This window comes from Haliotis asinina, chromosome 3 (genome assembly GCF_037392515.1).
Source record: "Haliotis asinina isolate JCU_RB_2024 chromosome 3, JCU_Hal_asi_v2, whole genome shotgun sequence".
Classification (NCBI taxonomy): domain Eukaryota; kingdom Metazoa; phylum Mollusca; class Gastropoda; order Lepetellida; family Haliotidae; genus Haliotis; species Haliotis asinina.
Window position 1 is genome coordinate 24,833,133 of NC_090282.1, and position 26,962 is coordinate 24,860,094.

General features: G+C 37.6%; 4 protein-coding genes across 6 annotated transcripts in view; 2 read left to right on the forward strand and 2 right to left on the reverse strand.

Moving 5' to 3' along the window:
• The window catches only part of LOC137277725 (multiple C2 and transmembrane domain-containing protein 1-like), a 172,392-nt gene extending 165,789 nt beyond the window's left edge, over nucleotides 1-6,603 (forward strand). For all 3 annotated transcript variants that reach the window (XM_067809618.1, XM_067809615.1, XM_067809617.1), the window contains 4 exons: nucleotides 2,218-2,324; nucleotides 2,634-2,743; nucleotides 4,237-4,334; nucleotides 5,070-6,603. In XM_067809618.1, coding sequence (XP_067665719.1) covers nucleotides 2,218-2,324; nucleotides 2,634-2,743; nucleotides 4,237-4,334; nucleotides 5,070-5,135 — 381 coding nt within the window. In that variant the 3' untranslated portion in view covers nucleotides 5,136-6,603. The remainder of the gene's footprint in view (nucleotides 1-2,217; nucleotides 2,325-2,633; nucleotides 2,744-4,236; nucleotides 4,335-5,069) is intronic.
• Nucleotides 1-12,358, reverse strand: part of LOC137277734 (T-complex protein 1 subunit gamma-like) — a 223,035-nt gene extending 210,677 nt beyond the window's left edge. Inside the window, exon 1 of the mRNA XM_067809632.1 lies at nucleotides 12,355-12,358. The gene's annotated coding sequence lies outside the window, so the exon portion shown is untranslated. The remainder of the gene's footprint in view (nucleotides 1-12,354) is intronic.
• A 2,537-nt stretch (nucleotides 12,359-14,895) lies between these two features.
• On the reverse strand, nucleotides 14,896-18,496 carry LOC137277715 (large ribosomal subunit protein eL36-like). Its single transcript, XM_067809603.1, has 4 exons — nucleotides 18,444-18,496; nucleotides 17,277-17,377; nucleotides 15,714-15,848; nucleotides 14,896-15,020 (listed from the first exon to the last, which is right to left on the reverse strand). Exons 2-4 carry the CDS (start codon nucleotides 17,373-17,375, stop codon nucleotides 14,931-14,933), a joined length of 324 nt encoding a protein of 107 aa, XP_067665704.1. The 5' UTR covers nucleotides 17,376-17,377; nucleotides 18,444-18,496; the 3' UTR covers nucleotides 14,896-14,930.
• Nucleotides 18,497-18,715: 219 nt separating this feature from the next.
• Nucleotides 18,716-26,962, forward strand: part of LOC137277716 (recQ-like DNA helicase BLM) — a 28,615-nt gene continuing 20,368 nt past the window's right edge. The window contains exons 1-4 of the mRNA XM_067809604.1: nucleotides 18,716-18,865; nucleotides 24,701-24,763; nucleotides 24,979-25,102; nucleotides 25,303-25,379. Of these exons, the coding sequence (XP_067665705.1) occupies nucleotides 24,732-24,763; nucleotides 24,979-25,102; nucleotides 25,303-25,379 (233 nt within the window). The 5' untranslated portion in view covers nucleotides 18,716-18,865; nucleotides 24,701-24,731. The remainder of the gene's footprint in view (nucleotides 18,866-24,700; nucleotides 24,764-24,978; nucleotides 25,103-25,302; nucleotides 25,380-26,962) is intronic.

The following is a 26,962-nucleotide window of genomic DNA, read 5'->3' on the forward strand; positions in this document are numbered from 1 at the left end:
TGAAATTTGAGCTAGTATTTCTAATATTCATGTGACTTGAGACACATTTGACCCATACTGTTTGTTTAGTGCTCTGTTTCATTGCAGTGGGAATGTGTGGTCTGAAAAACAGTAAATATTTGTGTGACTGGATTCATCTCACAGCGTCTCCCTGGAATTTTGAAGCAGAAATTTATATATAAGATCTCAAGTCAACTGTTTTTACAATGGCAACCGTATGAAAAATGATATTTTAATCCAACAGACTTTTAGGTGTTTCTATTTATGTGTTAAATGTGGTTTTTTTTTCATGTTTTTGTAACGACGTGTAAATCATTAACATTCAAAGACCAGTGGAGCTGCTGTAATGTATTGTTTCTAGCGATTGTGTCTGTATAGACACTTTTCAGAATTCTGAATGAGGCACGACAACTCATCTTCTCAATACTTTGCATCAACCTGTGAGAGGCATTGATTTTTGTTATGGTTTTGTTTCATTTTCATTTTTTATGTATTGTGAAGTCATGTTGAAGGTGAGCTACAGGGCCAAGAAAACCTATTTCTTTTAGCATAGCATCTACTATATATCTTACGTGACATATCAGCACTAGAAGTAGCTAGCTTTCAGTTAATATGTTCCACCTTTGATTGTCTCGTAAGTACTGTATATACAGAATACTTATAAAATATATCCAGTATTTAAAACAATGGGAAAAACCTTGAAGATACTGTTTGACAGACTTTTGAAAGCGTTCAAAGTACAGCTTGTAATTTTACAAATATATGATTGTTAGCTCAATTTTGTCATTTTGTACCCTATGAATTTAATCAACAACACATTCTACTTTGAAAAGTTCCACTCCTTAAATACTATTTGCTGACATTGCAAAACTGATTCCTAAATTGTAAAGCTAATATAATTCAGTAATGTTTGTAGTTTGATATTCATGCTTGTTTACCCTCTTTTGTTGCACTATTGTTATTATTATTTGTATTATCATATATGAGGTACCCCAACTGTCAACTATTCAACAATGATCTGTGACCATTTCTGTGACTAGCCCACTAACTTGTATTTCAGTAACCTTCTGAGGTTTAGGTTCCTGTAAAGGATATCCTTTAGTGTGTGGAAAACATATCTGTGACCAGTGTGTGTCTTTATAAATAGTCTCACATGTCTGTGACTATCCACTTCCAACTAAATCAAATCATCAATGCTTCACAAGTCTGTATTTGTACCTACAGACACCTATCAATGTGAATACATTCACCTCTGGGTAGTGCAGTGGCTGTTTAGAACCAACCAATCAAAACAAAGTCTGTTTTTAGGGAGAGGGAAAACTGAGAGTGTGCTAACCAATAGCTTTCAGATTACATTAGTTATATTTACAGTAAATGTAATTTTCTTTTGTTTAGCGTAATGAGTTATACACAAGAGGGATAGCAAATGAATTATATTTTGTCTGGTATAGAGATCCCATCTACTTAATGGTAAATGTCACAAGTAAATGTCTTCCGGAATTTCAGTTGTCTAAGATGAGCAGACCAATGTTCATTTTAAACTTTCATTTCATTATGTAAGTAAGCATAGACATATGTCACATCTACACGTTATTGCACATGTGTAACTGAAGAATGTGGCAGACCTGTGAAGCATTGATGATTCACTCGCATATGTAAGACTTCGATCTATGGCAGGTCTTTAATGTAGAAGATTGTCATTACAGAGATATACTGTATATAACATCATTTAGATGCTGTTTAATTTTAAATATTTGTGTTTGAGCAGTGAAGTGTATGTATCGACGTGATGTTCTGTACTGTTCGCAATATGTGAATTTTTTTTCATTTGACTGTAGTTGGTGTAATTTAACTTATAAAATATCAGGTGTCCTTTTCTCCTTTCTGAATAGTACACAAGAGTTTACTTTTAAATGTCCACAAATAATACGGTCAGACACAAAACAATGTCCAACCATGGAGTGTTATGTATGCGTGTATCTCTTTATTCTCAGTCATGTCAACTTGTGGGGCAGTGGGGTAGCCTAGTGGTTGAAGCGTCCACCTGTTATGCTGAAGACCCGGGTTCAGTTCCCCACATGGGCACAATGTGTGAAGCCCATTTTCTGGTGTCCCCCGCCGTGATATTGCTGGAATATTGCTAAAAGCGGTGTAAAACCAAACTCACTCATGTCAACTCTCTCTGTGACTGATGTGATGTAATGTTGTCTTCTCCAGGAGGAGAAGAAGAGTTTCAAGGAGAAGCTCCAGGCCATCCAAGAGGTGTGTCTGCAGGTGCAGCAAGGCATGGACATGGTGGCTTCCTTGGGCGAGAGGGTGAAAAAGTCAGTAGTGCATTATAATCTCCTACGCAATAATTTGGAGCACTGGGATAGTTTAGTGGTCAAATTGTCTGCACATCATGCTGGAGTTACATGGGTACAATGTTTGAAGCCCATTTCTGGTTATCCCTGCCTTGATATTGCTAAAAGTGACATAATACCATGCTCCCTGACACAATAATTATTCTTGAATAATTCTCAAACGTAGTTTAATGTTTAAAGTAATTTGAGGTATTTTGCAATCATCGCTTGATGTCAGATCTTTGTGCGATTGCAAGTATCAGCATTCCTTTTCATTTATGTTCATTGCAGCACATTCAACTGGACAGTTCCCTGGTTGTCAGGACTAGCTGTAATCATCCTCGCTGTTGGAACTATTGTGTTATACCTGATACCTCTCCGGCTCCTTCTCCTGGCCTGGGGTGAGTACCTTGTGTCAAACTAGCTCACTGAAAGTACCTGAAACCCATTCAGCTCCTTCTCCTGGCCTGGGGTGAGTAACTTGTGTCAAACCAGCTCACTGAAAGTACCTGAAACCCCTTCAGCTTCTACTCCTAGCCTGGTTTAGTACCTTGTGTTGAACGAGCTTATTGAAAGTAGCTAGAACACCTCCGGCTTCTTATACTAGCTTTGGGTGAGTATGTTGTGTCGCATCAGCTTATTAAAAGTATCTAGAACCTGCATGGCTTTTCCTAGCCTGGGGTGAGTACCTTGTGTCAAACTAGCTCGTTGAATGTACCTCCGGCTTCTTCTCCTAGCCTGGGGTGAGTACCTTGTGTCAAACTAGCTCGTTGAATATACCTCCGGCTTCTTCTCCTAGCCTGGGGTGAGTACCTTGTGTCAAACTAGCTCGTTGAATGTACCTCCGGCTTCTTCTCCTAGCCTGGGGTGAGTACCTTGTGTCAAACTAGCTCGTTGAATGTACCTCCGGCTTCTTCTCCTAGCCTGGGGTGAGTACCTTGTGTCAAACTAGCTCGTTGAATGTACCTCTGGCTTCTTCTCCTAGGTGAGGTGAGGACTTTGTGTAGAACTAGTGTAGGTAGATTACATAGAGCCCGTCTGGTTCCTCTTAACAACCAATAAAGAATAGGGATGTGCAATATAACCGGTTTTCTGAATGAAAATTGGTATTTTGACATTATTCAGAAAACTTTGTAATACTTGGAAATCTTGGGATATTTCCGTTTTTCACACTGGAAGTTATGTTAAGTTCAGTTTGAAGCTTAATTTTTGTTTGAGTGTTTCGCAATGTTTTGGATCTGAATGTTTAAAACATTTGCTCATTAATGACAATTAACCTTTGATATGACATGAGTAGGTCAAGTTGCTGTCTAAAATATCAGGGCTTTGTTTTTTTGTTTTGTTTTTTTTTAGAGTAGAGAAACTAGTTCAAAACTAGTAGTAATGTGTTGATGTTAAATTGTTCTTTTCCTTGTTTCAGTTGTGCGAAATAGTATTTACATTTGTATTTTGTCATGATTAAACATTTTTATGAAAGATGTTGTGTATGTGCTCTATAAATCAAGCTTTCACTTGATTATAAGTATTTTTTTGCATAAGAAACACTTCATGCAATACATTGTAATATATGCTTTCACATCCCAGTATATCGCAATATGAAAAGTCTCTGAAATACCCACACCAAATAAAGAATGCACAATATCATCTTGCCATCTCTTACGACTCTCTGAAGATTACGCAATACTGCCTTATTACTATCAAAAAATGCATACATGTCTAGGACATATGTTATACCTCTTTGGTACCTTGTACAAGTATAGGACAATACCTTTTATAACTCTTCAAAGAGACCTTGATCCAATACTGATGCTGTTCTATTGAACTGTATTGAGCTAAGGATACAACAGAAAAATAGCCAACTAATACTATATTTGAATCTGTTTCATCTATCCAGGTATTAACAAGTTCACCAAGAAGCTGAGAAAGCCAAATGCAATACCCAATAATGAGTTGCTGGACTACCTGTCTCGGGTTCCCTCAGACAGTGAACTGGTAGGTGATGGCCACACACCCATACACTCACTCACCCCCCTCACACACAGATAGATAGACAGACAGACAGACAGACAGACAGACAGACAGACAGACAGACAGACAGATAGATAGATAGATCACCGAGATGTTGGTACAACCACTGCTATCTCTGATTTGAATAGCAAAATTTCTCTTATACGTCCTCGTAGAACATGGGATAATGTTGCATGCCCAAATATGACATGCCTTAATATCACATGCCTTTCTATTACAATTTATGATGCAGCATGCCTTAACTCAACATTCAATTACATAACATACCTTAATACTACATGCCATGATACAGCATGCCTTGTTATAACATACCCCAATATTACATGCCATGGTATAACATGCTTTAGTATTACAAGCCACGTTAAAGCAAGTACTTTCAATACATATATAACATACCTTGATGTGACATGACATGATACAGCATAATTTAGTATTACATGCCATTATATTGTAGGCCCCAATATAACATGCCATAATGGAGCATGCCTTGATGTGACATGCCATTATAAAATAATATAGTGTTCCTTGATATAAAATGTTTCTATTTATCTTGCTTTTATTAAATACAGGTTATACCTAGCCCAGGCAATGCCTTGATGTTACATGTCATGAAACTTCTGTCCAACTACACACATGCTGAAACTGCTACTGATGTAAACAGGTGTTTGATTTTAACAATTCTCTCCTCTAACCTTTCAGCTGCAATACCGTGAATATCGTCCAGATCTAGGAGGGACAACCATTAGCAAGAAAAAACGCCAATAACAGCGGGATGTCTTTGTGACATCAGACACGTGCCTTCCTCATTTGCATACTCAATTGTGATTGGACCATGTGATACATGCTGCCATATTGTTGCATGATCGCTTCACTTACTTCACGAAATCCATGTTGGCCAGTCTTTCAACCTAGAATTGTTACGTAGCAAATCTGTTGTTAGTGTGACATCTGTTTACTGTGACAACTTTGTTGATTCCTTTGATAATGTCTTCACATGGAGATCAGATGTAGGTGACTTGGACGTGTCAGTAGTAAGGCTTCATCTTATTGACTGGTGGCCTACTTAATGGGGACCAGTCACTTCTTCCTTCAGGTGGTGACCATCTGGTATCGTATCCAACCTCATGGGGACCGGCCACTTCTTCCTTCAGGTGGTGACCATCTGGTATCGTGTCCAACCTGATGGGGACCGGCCACTTCTTGAAATAGTCTACATGATATTTTACATTATTAAATGCCTCTTATTTCTGGTTCTTTAATAGATGTTGATATGTGACTCAACTTTTGATAGGGGTAATAGATGAGTAAATTTGAACTTGTTGATCCAGTTCGTTCTATGAATGAGAGGAGTATCCTCATGAAAGGTTGAGCAGTATGCAACAACAAAGGCATACACTGTTCTATGCCGTTCTGGATGGATTCCAGATAGATAGCTCTTCATAGACATGATAATTTCTCTCACATGAATCTCAGAATATTTTCATGAAGACTGCTCTTGTCTTGACATGTTTCAAGCACAGAAGGTGTTGGGCCAAGTTTAACAGAGCCTTCTAACCAGTATTGACACATGAGTGAACTAAGGCTGCAATACAAACCTAATGCTCCATTTTGTCTCATTACCTAAGTCACTTGACAGTGTGCTTACATCAGTATCTAAGAGATATGACTGTCTCAAGATCATAAGCATTTAATTATTAAAAGATCTTAGATTTCTAGAAAAAGACTGTGGCCTAAGGTTTAGAAATAGTCAGCTGGAATGGCGGATATCCCCCAAGTTGGTGAAAAGTAGGTTATTAATGGGTTGCACTGAGATGTTTCCAGTGGTTGTTATATAGTGTTGCATTGTGCTATGCACAAGACACATCTTTGGAATTTCTACAATCTTGTGTCATAAATATCTCCATTATGGGTATAGCATTGCATAGTTAAAACATTCCAGTGTGAATAAGTGTTAAAGAATAGTGTGATAACACAACAAGTGTTGTAGAAGAAAGTGTGATAACATGATGATTATACTAAGTGTTACAGGAGAAAGGGTGGTAACATAATTATTGTACCAGTACCTTGTGTCATAGAAGAAAGTGTGATAACACAATGATTGTACCAAGTGTTACAGAAGAAAGTGTGATAACACAATGATTGTACCAACTGTTATAAAAGGAAAGGGTGATGACACAATGATTGTACCAACTGTTAGGAGAAGAAGGGATAATAACATGATGATTGTACCAAGGATCCACAGGGAAATGTGAGTAGCCTACATTGCATCGAAACAAAATACTTGTGGTCCAAGTTTGATGTCCTTAAATGAAGTCTCTTAGGAAGAAAAATGATGTGATATATCTTGATAAAACTGACAAGTTTTCTTGACAACTTGTTACAGATTTGATGACAGAATTATGGATGGAGGTGAAAGAAAGTAATGACCTGGTCCCCAAGCACAAGTATTTTGGGACATTGGGGAGGATGGGTGTGGCCCATAGTTTTACACTAGGTTCAATAATATGAAAAGAAATATGTACTGCTGATTCTGAGTTTGTAGTTGAGATTTGTTTTCACAATTTTCGGTAGTGTTTATTTTTGTTGTGAAAATATCTCATCTTGAACTTAAAAAATCTATTTGAGCATGTAATATGTGTAGTTGCTTGTTCGTCCCATTATTACCTGTTGGTGGATTTTGAAGGCGTATGCAGTCATGACCCGTCTTTCAATGTGTTATGCATTTGTCTTTAATGAGCATTTTTGTCTAATGTTTGTGGTATAAATAGATTAACGCATGTTTGCCTTACAGGGAACAAAGTTTGATAGTGCTATCTCCACATTGAGGGAAATCTCTGTGATAAAAATTATTCATCTTGCAAGCTGTAACCTGTGGTTACATAACACACCATAGATGCAGTTTTGTCAGTTTGTTTGCATTGTCTCAGATAATGAAATTAATGTGACATGAAATTTGACAACAGTGAGGTCTGATTTTAGTGAAGCCATTATAAGGGACATAAGGTTCTCTCTATAGTGGATATACTGGAATAATGGAATCAAACCAGGACTAATTTGATTGCAAGGAAACTAATGTGCCATCTCTGTCAGGTATTTGTACGTCACACTGAATCAGGTTCTTGTGATACGGAAGCGTGTGTATGTCATTATGCAGTGGAAGCTGTCTAAACCTGCACTCATTGGTACTGAAGAAATAATCAAATGTGCTGGATTGTAGAGCTGATGATGAATGTACAAGCCACAAAGGGGATTGAGATTTTATGCTGGTTGACAACTGGCAGGAATGGGCAGATACCGTTTTTAACAACATCCACTGTACTTGGATACTAACAGAATCTCACTACTGGGTGTGATGTCCAGTCAGAGACCAGTTTGGTTCCCTCAAAATTTCATTCCTTGAATGGGAGTTTAACAAATTTATGTAAATGTCTTTCAGTCTTTAAGAAAATGTTAATGAAAGCATCACTGTTGATTTATGTGCAAATAGCTAATTGTTCCTTATAATGTGCTACTGTCTCGACCAGTGCAGGTCCTGGGGTAGAAGGTATAGGCCTTCAGCAACCCATGCTTGCCATAAAAGGCGACTATGCTTGTCATAAGAAGTGACTAACGGAATCGCGTGGTCAGGCTCGCTGACTTGGTTGACACATGTCATCGGTTCACAGTTGCGCGGATCGATGCTCATGTTGTTGGTCACTGGATTGTCTGGTCCAGACTCGATTATTTACAGACCGCCACCATATAGCTGGAATATTGCTGAGTGCAACGTAAAACTCAAGGCACTCACTCACTACTGTATCAAAATTTGTTACTATATTGAATATTAAATTCATTTATTTCTTGAATTAAAAGAGTCAGACCAACAGAGAGTTAAAATATTTGTAGAAAATGTATATGATAAACGTGAAAAATCTTCCTTGACACTGCGTTAGAAAGAAATTATTGACCCATCACATCTAAAATAATGACTGGTCCCTTAGACTTCACTAGGCTACTGAATGAAGGGCACCTGGTGACTCATCTTTAACAGATTCATATGCAAACTGAAGTCCCAATGGTGCTGTCTAACTCGAAGTGATTAGGGAGCAATCATCACAACAGTTACCCTGTTGTGTATCCAGGTGTTCACAGTATTGTGTCTCTATAGTAAGTATAGGTAAGTCATTATAACATTACTATCTCCGAGTTTCATTGATGTTTAGGTAAACATTTAGATCAGCAGATATGTTGTCGTCATCCCATGTAGCTTCAGATGATCTAAAATGAAGGCACTTTGAAAGGGGTCTGGGTTCAGCAACTCACTCACTCACTTTGTATCGCAAGTCAACATCAATAAGAACTATATTGTTCCTAGTTGTCTTCCAAACATCACACATGAAGTCATTCTTATTTATTTCATTCTTCATAGCAATGGTTAGTCAAAGCCAAACTTGTACATGTTTGGTTCAGTATTTTCACTCTGTGCATCTTGAAGTGAGTGAGTGTGCTTGACATTGCTATAAGCTCAATTATTTGAAACATCTATAGAGACTAGATTTAATAAATTTACAGCAGGTTGGAAATGTTTGATTTAAAAATCTTAAATGTCTTCTGGTATTACTTGTTTTGTTATAATTATTTTATTAGATGATGTTCACATAGGTTTGTACTTCATGATTAATTTTGTTACTGAAGTATTTTTAAAAGAGAGTATTTTATTCTGTGTCTGCTAGAGCCATTCAGTATTCTGTCTGGTCTGATAGTTGGTGCCTGTATTTTTAATCATCCCGCATCTATGAGATTTGGTAGGCAGCCATTCAGAAATATCCCCTCATAACTCAGGTTGTGTCTGTTTGTCCCTTGATAGTGATGCGTTCTTAATGTGTGCATATTTTTTGTTTATCATCAGCCAAAGAATAAAATACATTCTTCAGGTGGGGTATTTTTGTAATATCTAAAATGTGAGGTCTTTAAGAACAAATTATTAGAACAACATTTTCATTGCCACAAACAACCTTTCTCAAGAGCATATCAGAAATCTGATTATCTTTACTGATATTGTGACATGCCTTGTAGTACCATATAAAAATGAGGAGTAGATATGAGCGTCGATTCCTCACAGACTCATTTTGTTTCAGAAGCAGATTAAATGATTGTTAATAATGAAATAAGGAATGTGTTATGGAAGAAATATGAACCTCTGTAGCCCAGAGCAAACACTGAACCTACAAGTTAAATTTGACACCAGATGTGGAAAAGTGTTAAGAATTAATTGTGCTGCATTTCAGGATTTCAAGTCAATCCCATGCCCCTTCATGAGTATTATTACTACAGAAAGTAATTTTTCAAAAACTTTAAGACTTTGCTTCATCATATACTAGCAAGTAATATTAACATAGAAGTATACGTGATAGTTTCATATTGTAGAACACTGACCATTACCAGACTCGTTCCCAGCTGAAGTGCAATGACTCTAGAGGAACACAAGACGTGCAATATTTCTTTCTTTGATCCAAAGTGTTGTGAGGGCTCCAAGCTCTGTTATGTTTGTTTGTATATCATATCCATGTAAATATCAAGTTTTCAATAATCTTTTCTTTTCTTGCATATTTTAATCATGATGTATATATGAGCTAGATATGAATAGATGTTTCTCTTTATGTTGTAGTTATACATAGCCATGGAATGCTGAACTGTACAAAACTGCAACAACTGCTTCGCAAATACTCCAAATGTGATATGCAATGTAAAATATCATTTGGCGAAGCGCTGAGACAATTTCTCTATTATCATGTTCAACTTATGCTACAAAATATAAATCAGAGGCTTATTCTTTGCTTGTTAATCTGTCGAACCAACAAATGGCCCTTAACTGTTATGTAGCATATAGAGATAGTCTTTAAATAAATAACAATATATATGTATGTTAATACCTTGATGAAACCTTTCTGTATATTGAGCAGTGTAAGGCACTGTTGATTTAATGAATCTCAAACTAACCAATCATTTTCAAGTGATAAAATGCTTTTATAATGGTTGTCTAATCATTTGTTGATATTATTATGAATATGTAATGTAAAACCACCATGAAAAGCCAATTATAAAATAACTTACCCTACTTCATGATTGACTGCAGTTTTTAAAGATACTTAACAACTGCTTTGTATATCTGTTCTTACAATTAAAAATCTCTGTCTGGCCATTTGTTGTTGTTCCTCATCAACAATAACAATGGTGTTGTTAAAGACCATGTCGAAATGAAGCTTCATCGTTGATTAATAACATCCTTCATTAAAATATTTGGTAATTTTATTTGATTTTCTAAGGATGTGTGGGCTTTATTGAGTATCATGTAAGTCATGTTTACATTTATCTAACCAGTTGTAGCCATTGGGAAATCAGTAATCATCATAAATATACGATGTGTATATTCAGTTTCACACCAATCGGTGGCTAAGGGTACAAAATAGATGTTTGTCTTGCATTCAGGGATTTTTTATGTCAATTTATTTGTATATGGAAATTATGCATAATATTTTGTTTTCATTCACATAGAAATTGGGGTGTCTTCTTTTATTGTGATTGTCTTTCAGCTTGTTACTGAACTAGTCAATTGCATTGATAAGAAATATAACAAGTTCCACAGTGGTGTTCGTGCCAGTTATTGCATTAATATATAAAGTCACATTAAAGGGATTTGCACTGCCTAAATATATAGAAAATCTGATTATACATTTAAATTTGGTCTTTACTAATATGTTTAGACTGATTAATAGACTCCTGCTGTCTAGAAGTGTTGTTATTCCTTTTGTCAGCCTCACTTGACAAGGTTTGCGTTAAGTTACACATTTTTCAAACGGTTATTACTTATTGCATCAGAGAAAAATCATTTTGGCTGTATAGGTCATAAGCCTCATGTATTTAGGATGAGTAGATTTATGATGACATCTTCAAGGGAACAGCACTTAAAGCATGACCTGTGCCCATTTGGCATGAGAAGATTATGTTCGTGTTGACAACTTCATGGGAACAGGAATAAATGAATGAATGACCTGTGCTAATTTTGCATGAAGACCAGTACCTACCCATTCCAATGTGCCCATCACTTGATTCAGCCTCTTCATTTGCATCAGTGTAGAGATAGGGGTGACAATGGCTACATACACAATGGTAGCCAATAACCGGTTGTCTAGTGGAATAGTAGTGCATGAAAGATGCTTCTAGGTGTTTTTCAGATCTTGAAAAGACTATGTTTGCAGCTTGATGCCTCAGTGTCTACTCATCATCCAAACAAATGTGTTCAGGTCTGAGGTGCAATGAAGAGTTACCTCCTTATCCATTCCAGGATCTGTTGTCAGGTGTTGTATGCCAGGTTTCCATCTATCGCGTTTTGTCTATGTCAACAACATACCCCTGCTTGTGTGTGCCTAAAAAGTAGTTAAGCTTTATGACCTGTCTGTCCTTCAAGATTACCTTTCACATGAAAGTGAACTGAAATCCTGTTCACAATGTTGCCAAGCCTTTCTGAACCATATGATCCTGTGATACTAGCCATGTTCAAGGATCAACTCCTGGCTTGCCTGTGAACCTCATGCAGAGAATAATTAATGTGTAAGTTAACTTCTATGAAGCATGATGGAACATCTAAAGATGTAGATGTTTCGGTTTCTCTTTCATGACAAATTAATTCCTCTGATAATGTATCTGCTGGGAGGATGCACTGTCATTCATCGTACAGTAACGCAACTTCTAAATTTGTTGAGAAGCAGTAGAATAATGTGCCCTAACTATTCATTGCTAAACTGTAAATGCAATAACATGATTTTTCTCTGTATTGCCCCATATCTGGAGTAGACTTCATCATGAACAGTTTGTCAGATTTTGTAGAGGTCTTCACCAGAATCTATAGCTGTACATAATATGTCATTCTGTATAACCATGATTCCTGCAAGCCGTTTTAGGGTACATGGAAAACTGATACTTTTATGTTTGGCTACAAATTCTGGGGTTGTGATGAGTATCCATTTGCCAGAATCCTGAATGTACAATGCTCATGAATACTGTTTACTTCCTCATTGTGTATCCAAGCAAGATCTGTTATCCTTTGTAAATAATATTGATTTTTTTTTGCAATTATCTGAATCTCAGAATAAAAGTTAAAAACTTAATATGTTGTTTGTTATTCTTGCAAGCTCTATTGAATCCTTCATATTTGATGCACAACATCAGTAATTGCTGAACAGTTCACACATTTAACCTTCTGAGGACTCTGCACTGACAAAAGGTTATAGTGAACTAGTGAGAGAGTTTTGTGTTACACAACACTCAGCAATATTCCAGCTATATGGCACAGGTATGTAAATAATCGAGTCTGGACCAGACAGTCCAGTGATCGACAGCATGAGTGTCGATCTACACAATTGGGATAAGATGATATGTCAACCACCTGATCCCATTAGTCCCCTTTTAGATAGCATGGGTGAAATGTTAACATGTTTAACAAATGTTAAAATACAAACCAAAGTACACATCTGCACATCTGGGATCATTCTGTTTCAAAAACATCAGTTATATATTTTGGTTTAAAAAAATGTGGACCATACAACCCCATGATCAATAATCCACACAATATGCTACTGAATGACATGCAATAAAAGAAATCACCATGCCAGTCCACTCTGCTCATGTAATCGTTTCTTACAAGCAAACGGCACCACTTAGGGGTTTGCCTCACATATCTGAAAGGTTTTGCTGAAAGATATTAAGAAATTGTTTAGTTGTGTTCTGGAAACGAAGCTTAACCCTCCCCTTTGAGACCAAATCCGAATCATTTCCATAGAAATCCAGAAAATGATAAACTACCAAGATCTGTACATAGCAAATGGCACCACTTTGGTGTCTGCCATGCACATCTACCAAGTTTTACTGACAGATATTGATGAGTTTTCAAGATGTGCTCAGAAAATGAAACACACATCTCAGTTTTGAGATGAAGTCCGAAACATCTCCATGGAAACTGAGAAAATAATATATCACAAAAATCTGTACATAGCAAATGGCACTACTTAAGGTTCTCACTGATATATCTACCAAGTTTTGCAGAAAAATATTGAACGTTTTTTGAGTTATGCTCCAGAAAAAAAGCCCACCATCCCATTTAGACAAGACCAAAACATTTCCATGGTAACCAAGAAAAATAAAATTGCCAAAGATCTATAAATAGCAAATGGCACAACCTTGAGTTAAGTTTGTTACATCTACCAATTTTGGTCTCAAAATACTTAAAATTTTTTTGAGTTATGCTCCAGAAACAAAGTGATTATGGACAGACAGACAAGGTGACGACTATATGCGTTTCATTAAGTTATGCTCATTAGTTTTCGAGTTACACTGCAATTCATCTGTCCGCTTTTGAGCCAAACGGACTATACATGGCTACTCCACCTATGTTGTTCATATCTGAATGGGTACCAACACCACTTAGCTCAGGTCCTGCTGTACTCATTACAACAAATACCCTGGACCACCAGCCACTTAGTTCAGGTCCTGCTGTACCCATTACAACAAACACCCTGAACCACAAGCCACTTGGCTCAGGTCCTGCTGTACCCATTACAACAAATACCCTGGACCACAAGCCACTTTGAACTTCAGGGGTGGAGTTGCTGTTTTGACGAAGTTGTCCATCACTTGACTGCAGTAACACAGTATGACCTTACCAGTGTTGAAGAACCATTTGGTAAGTGCGGAGTCAAGACTTACACTCCACTAAGCTGATGGAAATGCAGGCCATAGTCAGAAACATTATATGATAATGGAGGTGAACTGATGCAAGTGGCAGCACACATAAAATCACTTATGTGATGAAGTCCTATAGCTACATATTCTCAGTATACAGACTGGGTTACCACGGTTATGAGAGCTTTCAATGACAAAGCTACACCAAATACAGTATGTGTAATAGCACCATTCCTGGGGAACCACAATGAAAGGGTCATCTAAGCTAGGAATCTGCCACCATTCCTGGGGAACCACAATGAAAGGGTCGTCCTCCATCATTCAAATTGCAACAACTGTTTCATTGATGTGCAATGTTCCAATGAACTTCCATCACATCCATGCTGAACTGCAACCAAGGATAATCTGTTTTACTGTGTGCTTCTGGTATTCCGTTCTCTCAAACCAATGATTCTCCTCTACAGAATCAACTCTCAAGAGTACTCGCTTCACGTTACAGTTTGACAAGTATTTGATGAGCCAGCACAGTGAATGCATTTGTGACAAACAGGCAGGGCAAGTAACTTGGACAAATACACTTGGCTGCTACAGGTAGATCAGCGACTAAGCATGTGCTTCAGCGAGACGCCATCACGACATGACACTAGGAAATTGAACTTTTCAATATTTAGATGATAACCTTTTTTTTCCCCCTTTCATTTCAAATGGAATTTCTGGAGGCCGTTCCCACATACACAAATTGGGGTAATTTGTCAAGTCATGGCTCATTAATACTTGTCAAGCAGTAAGACATAACACAAGAATTGAATACAGGACCTTTGTTTATTTTTGAATTTGTACAGTTTACTTTGCAGACTGTTGTGCCTTTCTCTGTTTGTGGAGGATCTGGGTCATTTCTTCCCTCTTCCTCTTGGCACGGATATGAGACCCTAGCTGGAAAACAGAAAACAAGCAAAAACTTTCAATCAATTATTCATTTCTTGTGGAACACAAGTTGTAAAAACTTAAATATGGAGTAAATAAAAATCACAAAACAACTGTTGTGCAGGGATTGGGAAAGGCAGAGGCCATGGGCCATTTTGCATATCAGAATGAAATGCATTAAAAATTAAAAAATTAAAAATTTGAAGTTTACTATTGATACAAGGGCAGTGGCCCTTTCTAAATGCAGAAATTGGCTAATAATCCTGAAAATGACCCACTGTCAAAGTTCTCTTTCCCAATCCCTGGTTGTGTCACAAACTTCAAAGATGAAATCCAAACGTATATGTTAAAACTCAGTGTACTTCATTATGTCAATATTGATTTTGAAAAGGAATGTCACAGCATAAACAATTCGGAACACTGCTGCGTAAGTGTCACTAAGAAAGTAAATTAGACTAATGTCACTTTAAACAGTATTTCAGCCCATCACTCAGACTTGACAGAAGCAAAGCAGGCACCAACAACTTTCATAAAAATCCATAACTATGGGATATGTCTTTCAGATTATTTCCAGCCAATTAAAACAGTGTGGTTTTTTTACGCCACTTTCAAAGCTGTATTAATGGTGGTGCTTTAACCACTCACTAGACTATGCCACCACACCTGCATAAAAATAGCAGGTCTGCAACAAATAAATCTTACCCTACGTTTGCAGAATTTGAGTGCTCTCTTATCCTTGGAGATCTTAAGCAACTCCTGGCATCGTTTTTCATAAGGGGCAAAGCCAACAACTTCTCTCACAAGGTCCCGGATGAACTTTGTCTTCTTTGTCATACGCTGTCATAAACAAAATGTCATATAATCATGTGCACACTTTCTGCTGAAACAACAAAAAAGCAAATGCAAAACCCCTCAAAGTAGCCAATCAAATGTTCACAAATCAACACTACCATATCTGCTGTACTTTTTTTTAAATACCAATCACTGGAAACTTCTGCGTAAATACTACAAACTGCCTTCCTACATCTACACTGGCAGTTAAGCAGTATTCCAAAATAAGTGTCCTGTTTAACACAATAGGACAAATACTGCCTTTCATTCAAAACTGGGAATTCTCTTATTTTTTTTCCTCTTAACAGACAAATCTTAAGAAAGCATTGAAAATTTGCATTCATTTCGATAATACAAAGAGTGTTCAAATATCTTGCACATTACTAAAAAAGTGCTCATGATTTTGGTAAAACTATCATAATTGTAGTGACCAGATGAACACGAAATGGGAAAATGCCATTGGGAATATCTACCGACAATTGCTGCAATCTGAGGATTAATATAAACACTGAGCATGTCTACAAAAAAATCCCTTTAAGTAATGAAGCACTCATTTGGTACATTGTAAGTTGTTCACTGGTCACGGGAGGAACATGAATTGTTATCGTAACTCACGCATAAATGTGATTTTTTCTGATCAGCTGAGCACTCTTTACTAATTTCAATGTAACCTGCTCACAAGCGAGTAACATTTCAATGTCCCCCGCTTGGAAAGTTGAACTCATTTGGTGCTTCATTGATTTCTTACAATTACAATCTCAAATAACAATGAATCATGTACATGTACAGGAATTACTGATGTATTGTGAGAAATGTTCCTCACTTGCACTGTACCATGAAAACAAAAAAGAGCGTTCAGCCAATCAGAAAACCAGTGTTTGCAGTAGGTTTCGTACAAGTGCATGCAGAAATAAAATTATAAATAGGTAGTGAACTTATGCTCGTTAAATGTGCATTACAATCCTGAATCATTTCATAATTTCTTGAGTTTTTTTAAACGCTGCTGTTTGAAGTAACTTTTAAAAATATGTAGATCAGAATCTATGCGTAAAAACATGAATATGCAAAATACTTATGTGTGTTTTTATTATTTTTTGGCATGAAAAATGCAGGTTTCTGTGTAAACATGAAAACTGAAAACAACATTTATGAGTAGGGTAAGATCATAGACAATGGAGTTAACTACTAGTTTTGATGTCAAAGTTACAATTCTATTTTCAAACAGTATAAGACAAACATAAATCAGGGGTATTTCGGGCCATAAGGTTCATGTCTACATTTAGAGGCTGAAGATGTCCTAAAAATCAAGTTCTATGAGAAAAAACAACTCAAAGACTCCATGACACCACCCCTACCCCAAATATCCCTCTTAAAATTTGAACACTATATATTATAATCATCACTCAGTTTTTGCAAAACCTTGACAAAACTTACCCCCTTCCTTCTGGTTGGTCTTACTTTCCTGCCACCTTCTATTTTGGTGACACGGTGGCCCTTAGACCGGCCAATGGCCATTTCATAGCGGAGCCCCATTTCTGAAAACGTAACGTGAAGCATTCAATTTAGCTAACAGAAATAGAAACTTCTACTACTGAGATACTACTCTGAACTGTCTGGAAATTAAGATAACGTTTCATAATGTTGTACTATTTATGCTATTTAATATGAGCCTGTCCCAATCCAAACACCATGCAAACAAGTGATTAAATACCATGAGCAATAATCCTTGTTAGTTTGGTTCAACCACCTGAAATCTGACAAGTCACCCACCATGTTTTTACATGTCAAACAAATTGAGTATCGGTCATGTCTATCCCTGAGACTTTAATCTGGAATCTTGACAGGGATACAACGTTGAAAAATAAAATCTCTTAGGATTGGAAGTCTTTACAACAAATCGAAAGGCAGAATATTCAAAACGGCAACGGCTCTGCCAAAGATCCAAGCAATTATTGGTCGACAGTAATTGCTGTTGCTGTAATTTGCATAATGTACTCTGAGTATATTAAAACTTTTGATGTTAGTCGATGTTCTCAAGTTTTCAAGATGCAGGTCATTGCAGTCACATCATTTTCGTGATCTTCATGTATGAATGCAAATACTTAGGTTTTCAAGATAAATAAAGTGTCGTGTTGAATTTATTATGCTTGAAAACTTAACATTTCCATGTGTAATATGGAAAACTATTCCTAAGTCAAACTAATTTCTAGCCAGGGCTTAACTTTCAAGAAAATGTTTTTGAAGACTTCAGGTGTGAGATGTGTCCGTACTTCAACTCTGAATGTTTTCATTTGCAAGATCATGATCCTCCTCAAACGCCAACAGCTAATTTGCAAGAGGTAGACGTAACAATCGTCATACCTTTAGATGGCCATAAATCTGCTCAGTTCTGGACATTATATACACATACAAGTGTTGTTTACATGTGTACATTCATGTACAACATTCGGCTTCATGCTTTTGTATCACCGATATTTCCATCAAAATAATCGGCTATGATGATATATAAATGTCCGTCCTTTTCAGATAACGTTATACATACACAATATTATATATTCTTAACAAGGATTATTGAGATAACATTAGAGTGTTCTCACTCACTTGCAGATGACAGAAAATGGAAGCTAAAGAGGAAGTTACATTAGCGCATGCGCTTGAAATTTGTGTAAAAAGACGAACGAAGGGAGTTGTATTGGAAAATGATTCTAAATAAATTCGTCTCGAAATATACCTTAGAAATAATACATCTAACTTTGCTTGACAAGGGTTATACCTGCCATTTAAGTTGTAAATATAATTGAATGCTCTCTAACTGTGCTTGTCCATGTGTACCTTGACTCTCCTATTTCAGTTTCCTACATTTAGATAAAACTGTCAAGAGGATGGCGCTATTTTACAAGATGTAAAAATTCGTGTTTAAGAGTGTTCACTCCATAGAGCGATGTTACTTGAATTTATTAACAGGTGTATCTGATTCACTTCGGAGCGAATATTTGTCGGAATCAAATTCATTGTACTGACAGGTAACTTAACGTTTGCTTAGACCAATAATTAATGAATAAACTCAAATGACATACGCAATGATCATTTAAAGATCATTTGTCGTGACTACAGTTTGTGGATGCCACGGATAGTAGTCACTGGTTTACATCTCAGGAGTGTATACTTTGTGATTGGTCAAAGTATTGTATTTATACAGTAATGCTACTGTTCATTGAAGTAAAGTGCCATTGATATATTTCCTAAATAAGTACAGTAATGACCAGGTCTTCAGTGGCAAGACCTCATGCAGACAAACATGTACCCAAACATTAACTAGGATACCATGGGTACAGGATATATTTGTATTGGTCGAAGTATTGTATTTTTACAGTAATACTACAGTTCATTGAAGTAAAGTGCCGTTGATGTATTTCCTAAATAAGTACAGTAATGACCAGGTCTTCAGTGGCAAGACCTCATGCTGACAAACATGTACCCAAACATTAACTAGGATACCATGGGTACAGGATATATTTGTATTGGTCGAAGAATTGTATTTTTACAGTAATACTACAGTTCATTGAAGTAAAGTGCCGTTGATGTATTTCCTAAATAAGTACAGTAATGACCAGGTCTTCAGTGGCAAGACCTAATGCAGACAAACATGTACCCAAATATTAACTAGGATACCATGGGTACAGGATATATTTGTATTGGTCGAAGTATTGTATTTTTACAGTAATACTACATTTCATTGAAGTAAAGTGCCATTGATGTATCTCCTAAATAAGTACAGTAATGACCAGGTCTTCAGTGGCAAGACCTCATGCAGACAAACATGTACACAGACATTAACTAGGATACCATGGGTACAGGATATATTTGTATTGGTCGAAGTATTGTATTTTTACAGTAATACTACAGTTCATTGAAGTAAAGTGCTGTTGATGTATTTCCTAAATAAGTACAGTAATGACCAGGTCTTCAGTGGTAGGACCTCATGCAGACAAACATGTACCCAAACATTAACTAGGATACCATGGGTACAGGATATATTTGTATTGGTCGAAGTATTGTATTTTTACAGTAATACTACAGTTCATTGAAGTAAAGTGCCATTGATGTATTTCCTAAATAAGTACAGTAATGACCAGGTCTTCAGTGGCAAGACCTCATGCAGACAAACATGTACCCAAACATTAACTAGGATACCATGGGTACAATATATATTTGTATTGGTCGAAGTATTGTATTTTTACAGTAATACTACAGTTCATTGAAGTAAAGTGCTATTGATGTATTTCCTAAATAAGTACAGTAATGACCAGGCCTTCAGTGGCAAGACCTAATGCGGACAAACATGTACCCAAACGTTAACTAGGATACCATGGGTACAGGATATATTTGTATTGGTCGAAGTATTGTATTTTTACAGTAATACTACAGTTCACTGAAGTAAAGTGCCATTGATGGTACAGGAAAGATGTAATCGTCAGATCATAGGTTTATCAGGGGTTCAAATATTTTTAAAAGCTGCTTGCCAGACTGTGACTTTAAGAAAGTAACTTGTCCTGACTAATTTTCCACTTGCCCAGATTTTATGACATAATCATGATGATGTAATTTTTAAAGCATATATCAGCATGATATTTGATGTTAATGTTTACTGGACTATTTATCGAAAAGTGATAAATAGTGAAGAAAGATAATTCTTCTTTATTATCATTGCAAAAGTTACATAGCTACATTTTGAGCAGATATGAAATGAAATCTAACTTTATCTGCAATTTGAAGCAATCAGTAGATGTTATCGAGTACCCCACGGACAAGTAAGATACCATAATTTGATTGCCTGAAATGAAACCTGACTTGTCCTGGGCTTTGTGCAATTCGATTTTTTAACCCCTGTTTCGAGTTCTCTCTTGTTGGGATGTCAGTGTTTGCTCTTGATATAATAAGGCACATTTTGTCACACAGAAATTGAAGTACTGAGATGATGGCTTGTGTTTGAGATAAAGGTAGTGACATGTTACACAATTGTTCGTGTGGTAATATATATGGCACTGGGTGTCCTTAAGCATCAGAAAACCTATAATGTGAGGACATATCCATTATTTCACTGGCATTGGATATTCATTAACACGTACATTTTTGTTAAACTAAAAGCTTCACTTCAGCAGTATCACTATTAAAAATTGATATGATACGAGAGCAGCAATTACAGCAATAAAACAATTGATGGAAATAATGATAAATCATCTCTCAGCAAAATAGGTTGAGGCTTAGAGCATAATGATCACCATAGACAATGCTTGAAATGTCGTGTTAGATGAGAGGCTATTGTTAGCTCCACTTACATCCTGGAATCAGCTTTCTGCATATTGCAGACTTTTTTTATCTAAATAGATACTGCCCCTTTACTGTATGCCAACAGGTGCATTGTACCACACTTAGGACTGTTGCATAATAGATAAGACAAAGCCCTCTTTACTCTTTACTCTGTATGTGATTTTTGGCTTATGCACCCCTTTCTGATCAATCATTGCTGCGTTTACATGAATAGTGTACATAATTAGAGAACAGGGTCACTCACCCTCATCAAGCCAGCAGTGTTCTATCTTCAAGCATGAGGGTTCAGACTGTGAAGGGATAAGATCACTTAGAACCAGTGGACATGCTCTGTCCATGGTATCTAGAGTTGTTTAACATCAGATTCATATATAAATAGGTTTGGGGTTACTTTGCATTGGGCACACGAGGTTCATGCATGTGATATCCTTCACCCTATGAAAGAGTTAGATCCCCTATCAAGTCTTTGAATGTCATTTAGAAGTGTAAATACATAAGAATGAAGATTTTATGGATATCAACTTCTTTATGAGAGAACACAACGTTTCGGAGTTAATGCTTACTCCTTCATCAGGTGATTGAGAAAGGGATACAGAGGTGTATTTATATGTACAGGTAAAACAATAACAAAGTAACAAGTGGAATGAGTTAATGAAAGCTAGTATAAACAAGCACTGATAGGAAGCCGATAGTTAAGATAACAATGATGGAAGCCAACGGTAATGCATTACAGTTGATTGGATATGTTTACATAACATGATTGGGGATAAGGATGGAAGCCAATGGTGATACATTACGCATGATAGGATGATGTACATAACACACGATAGGGGGTGAGCATGTTTACATGAGGGTTGGTGATGTACAAACACAAGTATGTACTCGGGTAGATAGGCTATACATGAATTACATAGATAGAATGTACACAGGTAGATGAGATTAATTTATCAATAAGTCCCAGGCACTTGGTAGGTACACTCCTTGGTCGCGGTTGATGGCTGGTTTCTGTCTCCGGATCTCGATGGCCTCTTGCAGTTTCCTTTGGCGCCAGTTGTTGTTGTTGGTAGATAGTATCCTAGTGTCCTCCCATCGAATTGAGTGTTCAGGGTTCTTGAGAATGTGTTCAGAGATGGCCGATTTCTGGTCGAGTTTCCTGACTGAGGTCTGATGTTCCTTCATTCTGGTGTTGATTGGTCTCAGCGTTTCTCCAATGTATAGGTCGCCACAGTTGCAAGGGATCTGGTAGATGCATCCTCTCTGGTTAGGGTGTTCACAGCTGGGTCCTTTACCGTTGGCTTTTAGGTAGGTCTTGATGGTCTTGCCACTGGAGAAGGTGACATCGATGCTGGCTTTGGTCTTGATGAGGCGTGATATTTGATGACTGATGGGGCCAAAGTAGGGTATGGTTACTCTGATGGGTGATGGAGAAGGTTTGGGGCGGGGTTCTCGGTCCTTAAGGGTCTTGTTGATGGTGGCTGTGACGAGCTGGGGAGGGTACCCGTTGAGTGTGGTGAATGTCTTTCTGAGGTGGTCCAGTTCATTGTTTAGGGCATCGGGGTGGCAGAGGGCTTTGGCACGTCTGGTAAGGGTGGCGATGATAGCTTGCTTGATCTGAGGGTGGTGGCAGGAGTTGTAGTGGATGTACTGGTCGGTGTGCGTCGGCTTGCGGTATACTGAGGTTCTAAGTCCATCGTCTGTGGTGTGGAGGGATACATCAAGGAAGGGCAGGTGTTGGTTGGTCTCAGTCTCCATGGTGAACTTGATTCTTGGATGTTGGTCGTTGAGGTGGTTGAGGAGCTCATTGGGGTCGTTGTCATAGGCGATGGTGGTGAAGGTGTCGTCGACTTTGCGGTACCAACAGAGGGGCTGGAACGGAGCTGTGGAGAGGGCTGCTTCCTCGAAGGAGGTCATGAAGATTTCTGTAATGAGAGGAGAAAGAGGTGAGCCCATGGGGAGACCGTGGATCTGCTTGTATATCTTACCATTGAATGTGAAGTAGGAGGTGTCAAAGCAGCTGCGGGCAAGGTTGATGATGCTGTCTATGGTGAGCTGGGTGTCCAAGTCATCTATCCGGTTGGCTAACTTGCTGCGAAGGATGTCCAGGGCTTCTTCTAGTGGGATGTTGGTGAAGAGGTCCACGACGTCGTAGCTGACCTTAAGGACCGAGAACCCCGCCCCAAACCTTCTCCATCACCCATCAGAGTAACCATACCCTACTTTGGCCCCATCAGTCATCAAATATCACGCCTCATCAAGACCAAAGCCAGCATCGATGTCACCTTCTCCAGTGGCAAGACCATCAAGACCTACCTAAAAGCCAACGGTAAAGGACCCAGCTGTGAACACCCTAACCAGAGAGGATGCATCTACCAGATCCCTTGCAACTGTGGCGACCTATACATTGGAGAAACGCTGAGACCAATCAACACCAGAATGAAGGAACATCAGACCTCAGTCAGGAAACTCGACCAGAAATCGGCCATCTCTGAACACATTCTCAAGAACCCTGAACACTCAATTCGATGGGAGGACACTAGGATACTATCTACCAACAACAACAACTGGCGCCAAAGGAAACTGCAAGAGGCCATCGAGATCCGGAGACAGAAACCAGCCATCAACCGCGACCAAGGAGTGTACCTACCAAGTGCCTGGGACTTATTGATAAATTAATCTCATCTACCTGTGTACATTCTATCTATGTAATTCATGTATAGCCTATCTACCCGAGTACATACTTGTGTTTGTACATCACCAACCCTCATGTAAACATGCTCACCCCCTATCGTGTGTTATGTACATCATCCTATCATGCGTAATGTATCACCATTGGCTTCCATCCTTATCCCCAATCATGTTATGTAAACATATCCAATCAACTGTAATGCATTACCGTTGGCTTCCATCATTGTTATCTTAACTATCGGCTTCCTATCAGTGCTTGTTTATACTAGCTTTCGTTAACTCATTCCACTTGTTACTTTGTTATTGTTTTACCTGTACATATAAATACACCTCTGTATCCCTTTCTCAATCACCTGATGAAGGAGTAAGCATTAACTCCGAAACGTTGTGTTCTCTCATAAAGAAGTTGATATCCACAAAATCTTCATTCTTAGATCCCCGAGTTCTCTATACCACAGGATAAACAAAAGCATGTGTGAGAGCATCCATGGACCCACGGTAAAGAGTTGCCTAATCAACTCATAAGCTGTAGCTTGCTTCAATCCTGCAATGCGTCTGAACTTGACAGGTCTACAGTACAGTGGTGTGTACTGCTCTCTGTTTGTTTTACTTGATACAAAAAAAGTATGTACATTTTACCCTCAGTAGCCTCGTACTTTGTTTATAGCAGTTAGTTCTAAGACATTAAAAAAATTATGATTTTGATATCTTGTTCAGCACGATATCTTTTTACAATTTAGTGTAAGTTTGGTGTTTTCTTGTTTTGCCAACAACAGTTTCAGAACAAGATTGCAAACACAAAGCATTTCTTCTGTTGCTAACACAAAGCATTTCTTCTTCAGGTTTACATCATCTGCACAAGTAAATGTCAGCATGGAAATAGGAAACGGAAATGTTAAGAAACGGTAATGAATCTTAGATGTGAGATTCTTAAGACTAAATGAAGATCCATTAAAGACAGAATCTTGGTGCTTGTTGGATGAGCTAAGTTATCTTTAATTTTTATTAAATTTGGAAAATACCTACCTCATAAATGTGTACTGTAGGTGAAATTTCCTGCTTACAAAGAAACTGATTGACAGAAGGACGTTTTTGCAGCAATTTCTATCTTTAACGGCAGGGCTTTCAAGTTCAAGCGTTCAACAGGCCTGTCTCTTAACAAACCGCCACCAGTCGTACTCCCATCAGATGAAGGTGGAATACAGATTACTGGGGAGACAAAGCAACGCCCTAAACTGCAAAAGGTAACAACAGTCTTTCCCATGGAATAGTTAAAGTGTCATAGACATTGGATTCTCAGTTCATTACCAGAGATGGTTTGACAAATTTTCAGATTCACTCGACAATACTAGTAAAGAATGATCATCATTGTCTTTAGTATACTAAAGAAAGAAACTATGTATATTTTGTACACATATTTTTACAAACATGATGTGTAATTCAGAATGGAGGGAGCACTCAGATGTCCATCATGTCCTTTGCTAACAAGCCCAAGCCAGTGGCAACAGTTAATCCTCACAGGTAGGTCATAATATACTCAGTAAGAAAAGTTTAACAACACCCAAATCTTGACAGTTGTGAGCTTCAGAAATGTTATTATGAAGTCAGCAATGTCTGGTAAGAACTGGCATGTCACATTGCACAAACACACCAAATTGGGCTGAACAAAATGCATGTGCATCCTGTGAGCTACACTGCACATGAATTAATGGAATGTGGGTGCCACTGTAATTCAATCTTTAAAATCATTTTGAAAAAAAATTGCACATGTCAGAACTGCTTACTGTCAGTGTCAGATAAAAAAAACCGCACATCACAAGGTTGTGACACAATGGGGCGTCACATGGGAATGCTGGAAAGCAACAGACATAAAGCAACTGGAATGCTGAAAGCAGAGATGAGCGAATGACAGGTTGCCAGACATTTTCAGGTCCATCACAGTTCTATTTCACGTCTTTAGTCATGACAGGCACAAACTGGAACAGTGAAAGACCGCCCATGCAGTGGCAGACCTGAAAAAACGTTTCCATGTGAAGATCATTATCTTGTGATGTCATCATGTCGCAAAAGAGTTGCCAGTGCGCCAGATCTTGCACAAAGTCTTCGGAGAACACGGGTGCATCCACAGGTCATCTGTAATCATCTCCGTTCTGCTAGGCTCTGTGCTTCTTGTATATGTATGTGAATTTCACTCACCCATCACTCTCATCTTACAGGGCACCATAGTTCCAAATCAGTTTTGTAAATGAAAATGGTCCAAGTATACTCAGACCTCGTTGTATTACGGCATTTATGATATTGCAGCAAATCAGTATGTTCTGTTTTATGTGCTAGACACGCCTTTTAGAAGTGATTATTTATGTCAGTCGACAGCCTAACATTAGTGGCTTGTTTACTAATTTTTAAACTGACAGGATGTATGGAATCCCTGTAAGTTTTATCCAGCAGATTTATTAACATTAAACTCTGGAATCTGACCCCCATCCATGAAATACCTGCTATAGTATTTACATTTCATACTTGACCATTCCCACTCGATCTGAACTACATCATCTGCATATCCTTGTTGCCCCCAAAATAGCAGAATTGATGTCATGAGCTATATTTATCTCCTAGGGAATGAATTTGAGTGTTTACCATGATACGGTGGAGTTCTCTCCTTTGGTAAATGTTAATTGGCTCTATTCATCAAATGGCTTTCGCTGAAACACTATCGAAGTTAAAATAATATTTTTTTCACAGATGTGTTGATTAAATGTCAAGTTAATCGCTATTTACAATAAAATAGGCCTCATAAGTTTAGAATTTCATTTCCAATTACGTTTATGTCAAGTACCGCAATACAACGAGGTTGCAGACTAAAGTTTAAGCAATGCAGTGGTTTTTGTCCTCATTTCTTTCTGTTTGATGGACTGTTTCATTGGGTGTTGCTAAACCTTTGTTATTGAATACATATGAAGACTTATAAAATCATATGCTTAACTCTATCCCCATATACGCAAGTGCTGACTTTGTGCACTCAGCTCATTAGTATGTTATGGTCATTCTTTGAATACTTTATGAATTTTATGTTTATGTTTCACAAAACCAAATTTGAAGGAATG

Coding starts and splice junctions, on each gene's coding strand:
- LOC137277715 (XM_067809603.1), bottom strand. CDS start 17,375: ATGGGGCTCCGCTATGAAATGGCCATTGGCCGGTCTAAGGGCCACCGT. Junction 15,849..17,276: donor GACCAACCAGAAGGAAGGGG/GTAAGTTTTGTC, acceptor TGTTTATGACAG/CGTATGACAAAGAAGACAAA. Junction 15,021..15,713: donor TCAAATTCTGCAAACGTAGG/GTAAGATTTATT, acceptor TCTGTTTTCCAG/CTAGGGTCTCATATCCGTGC.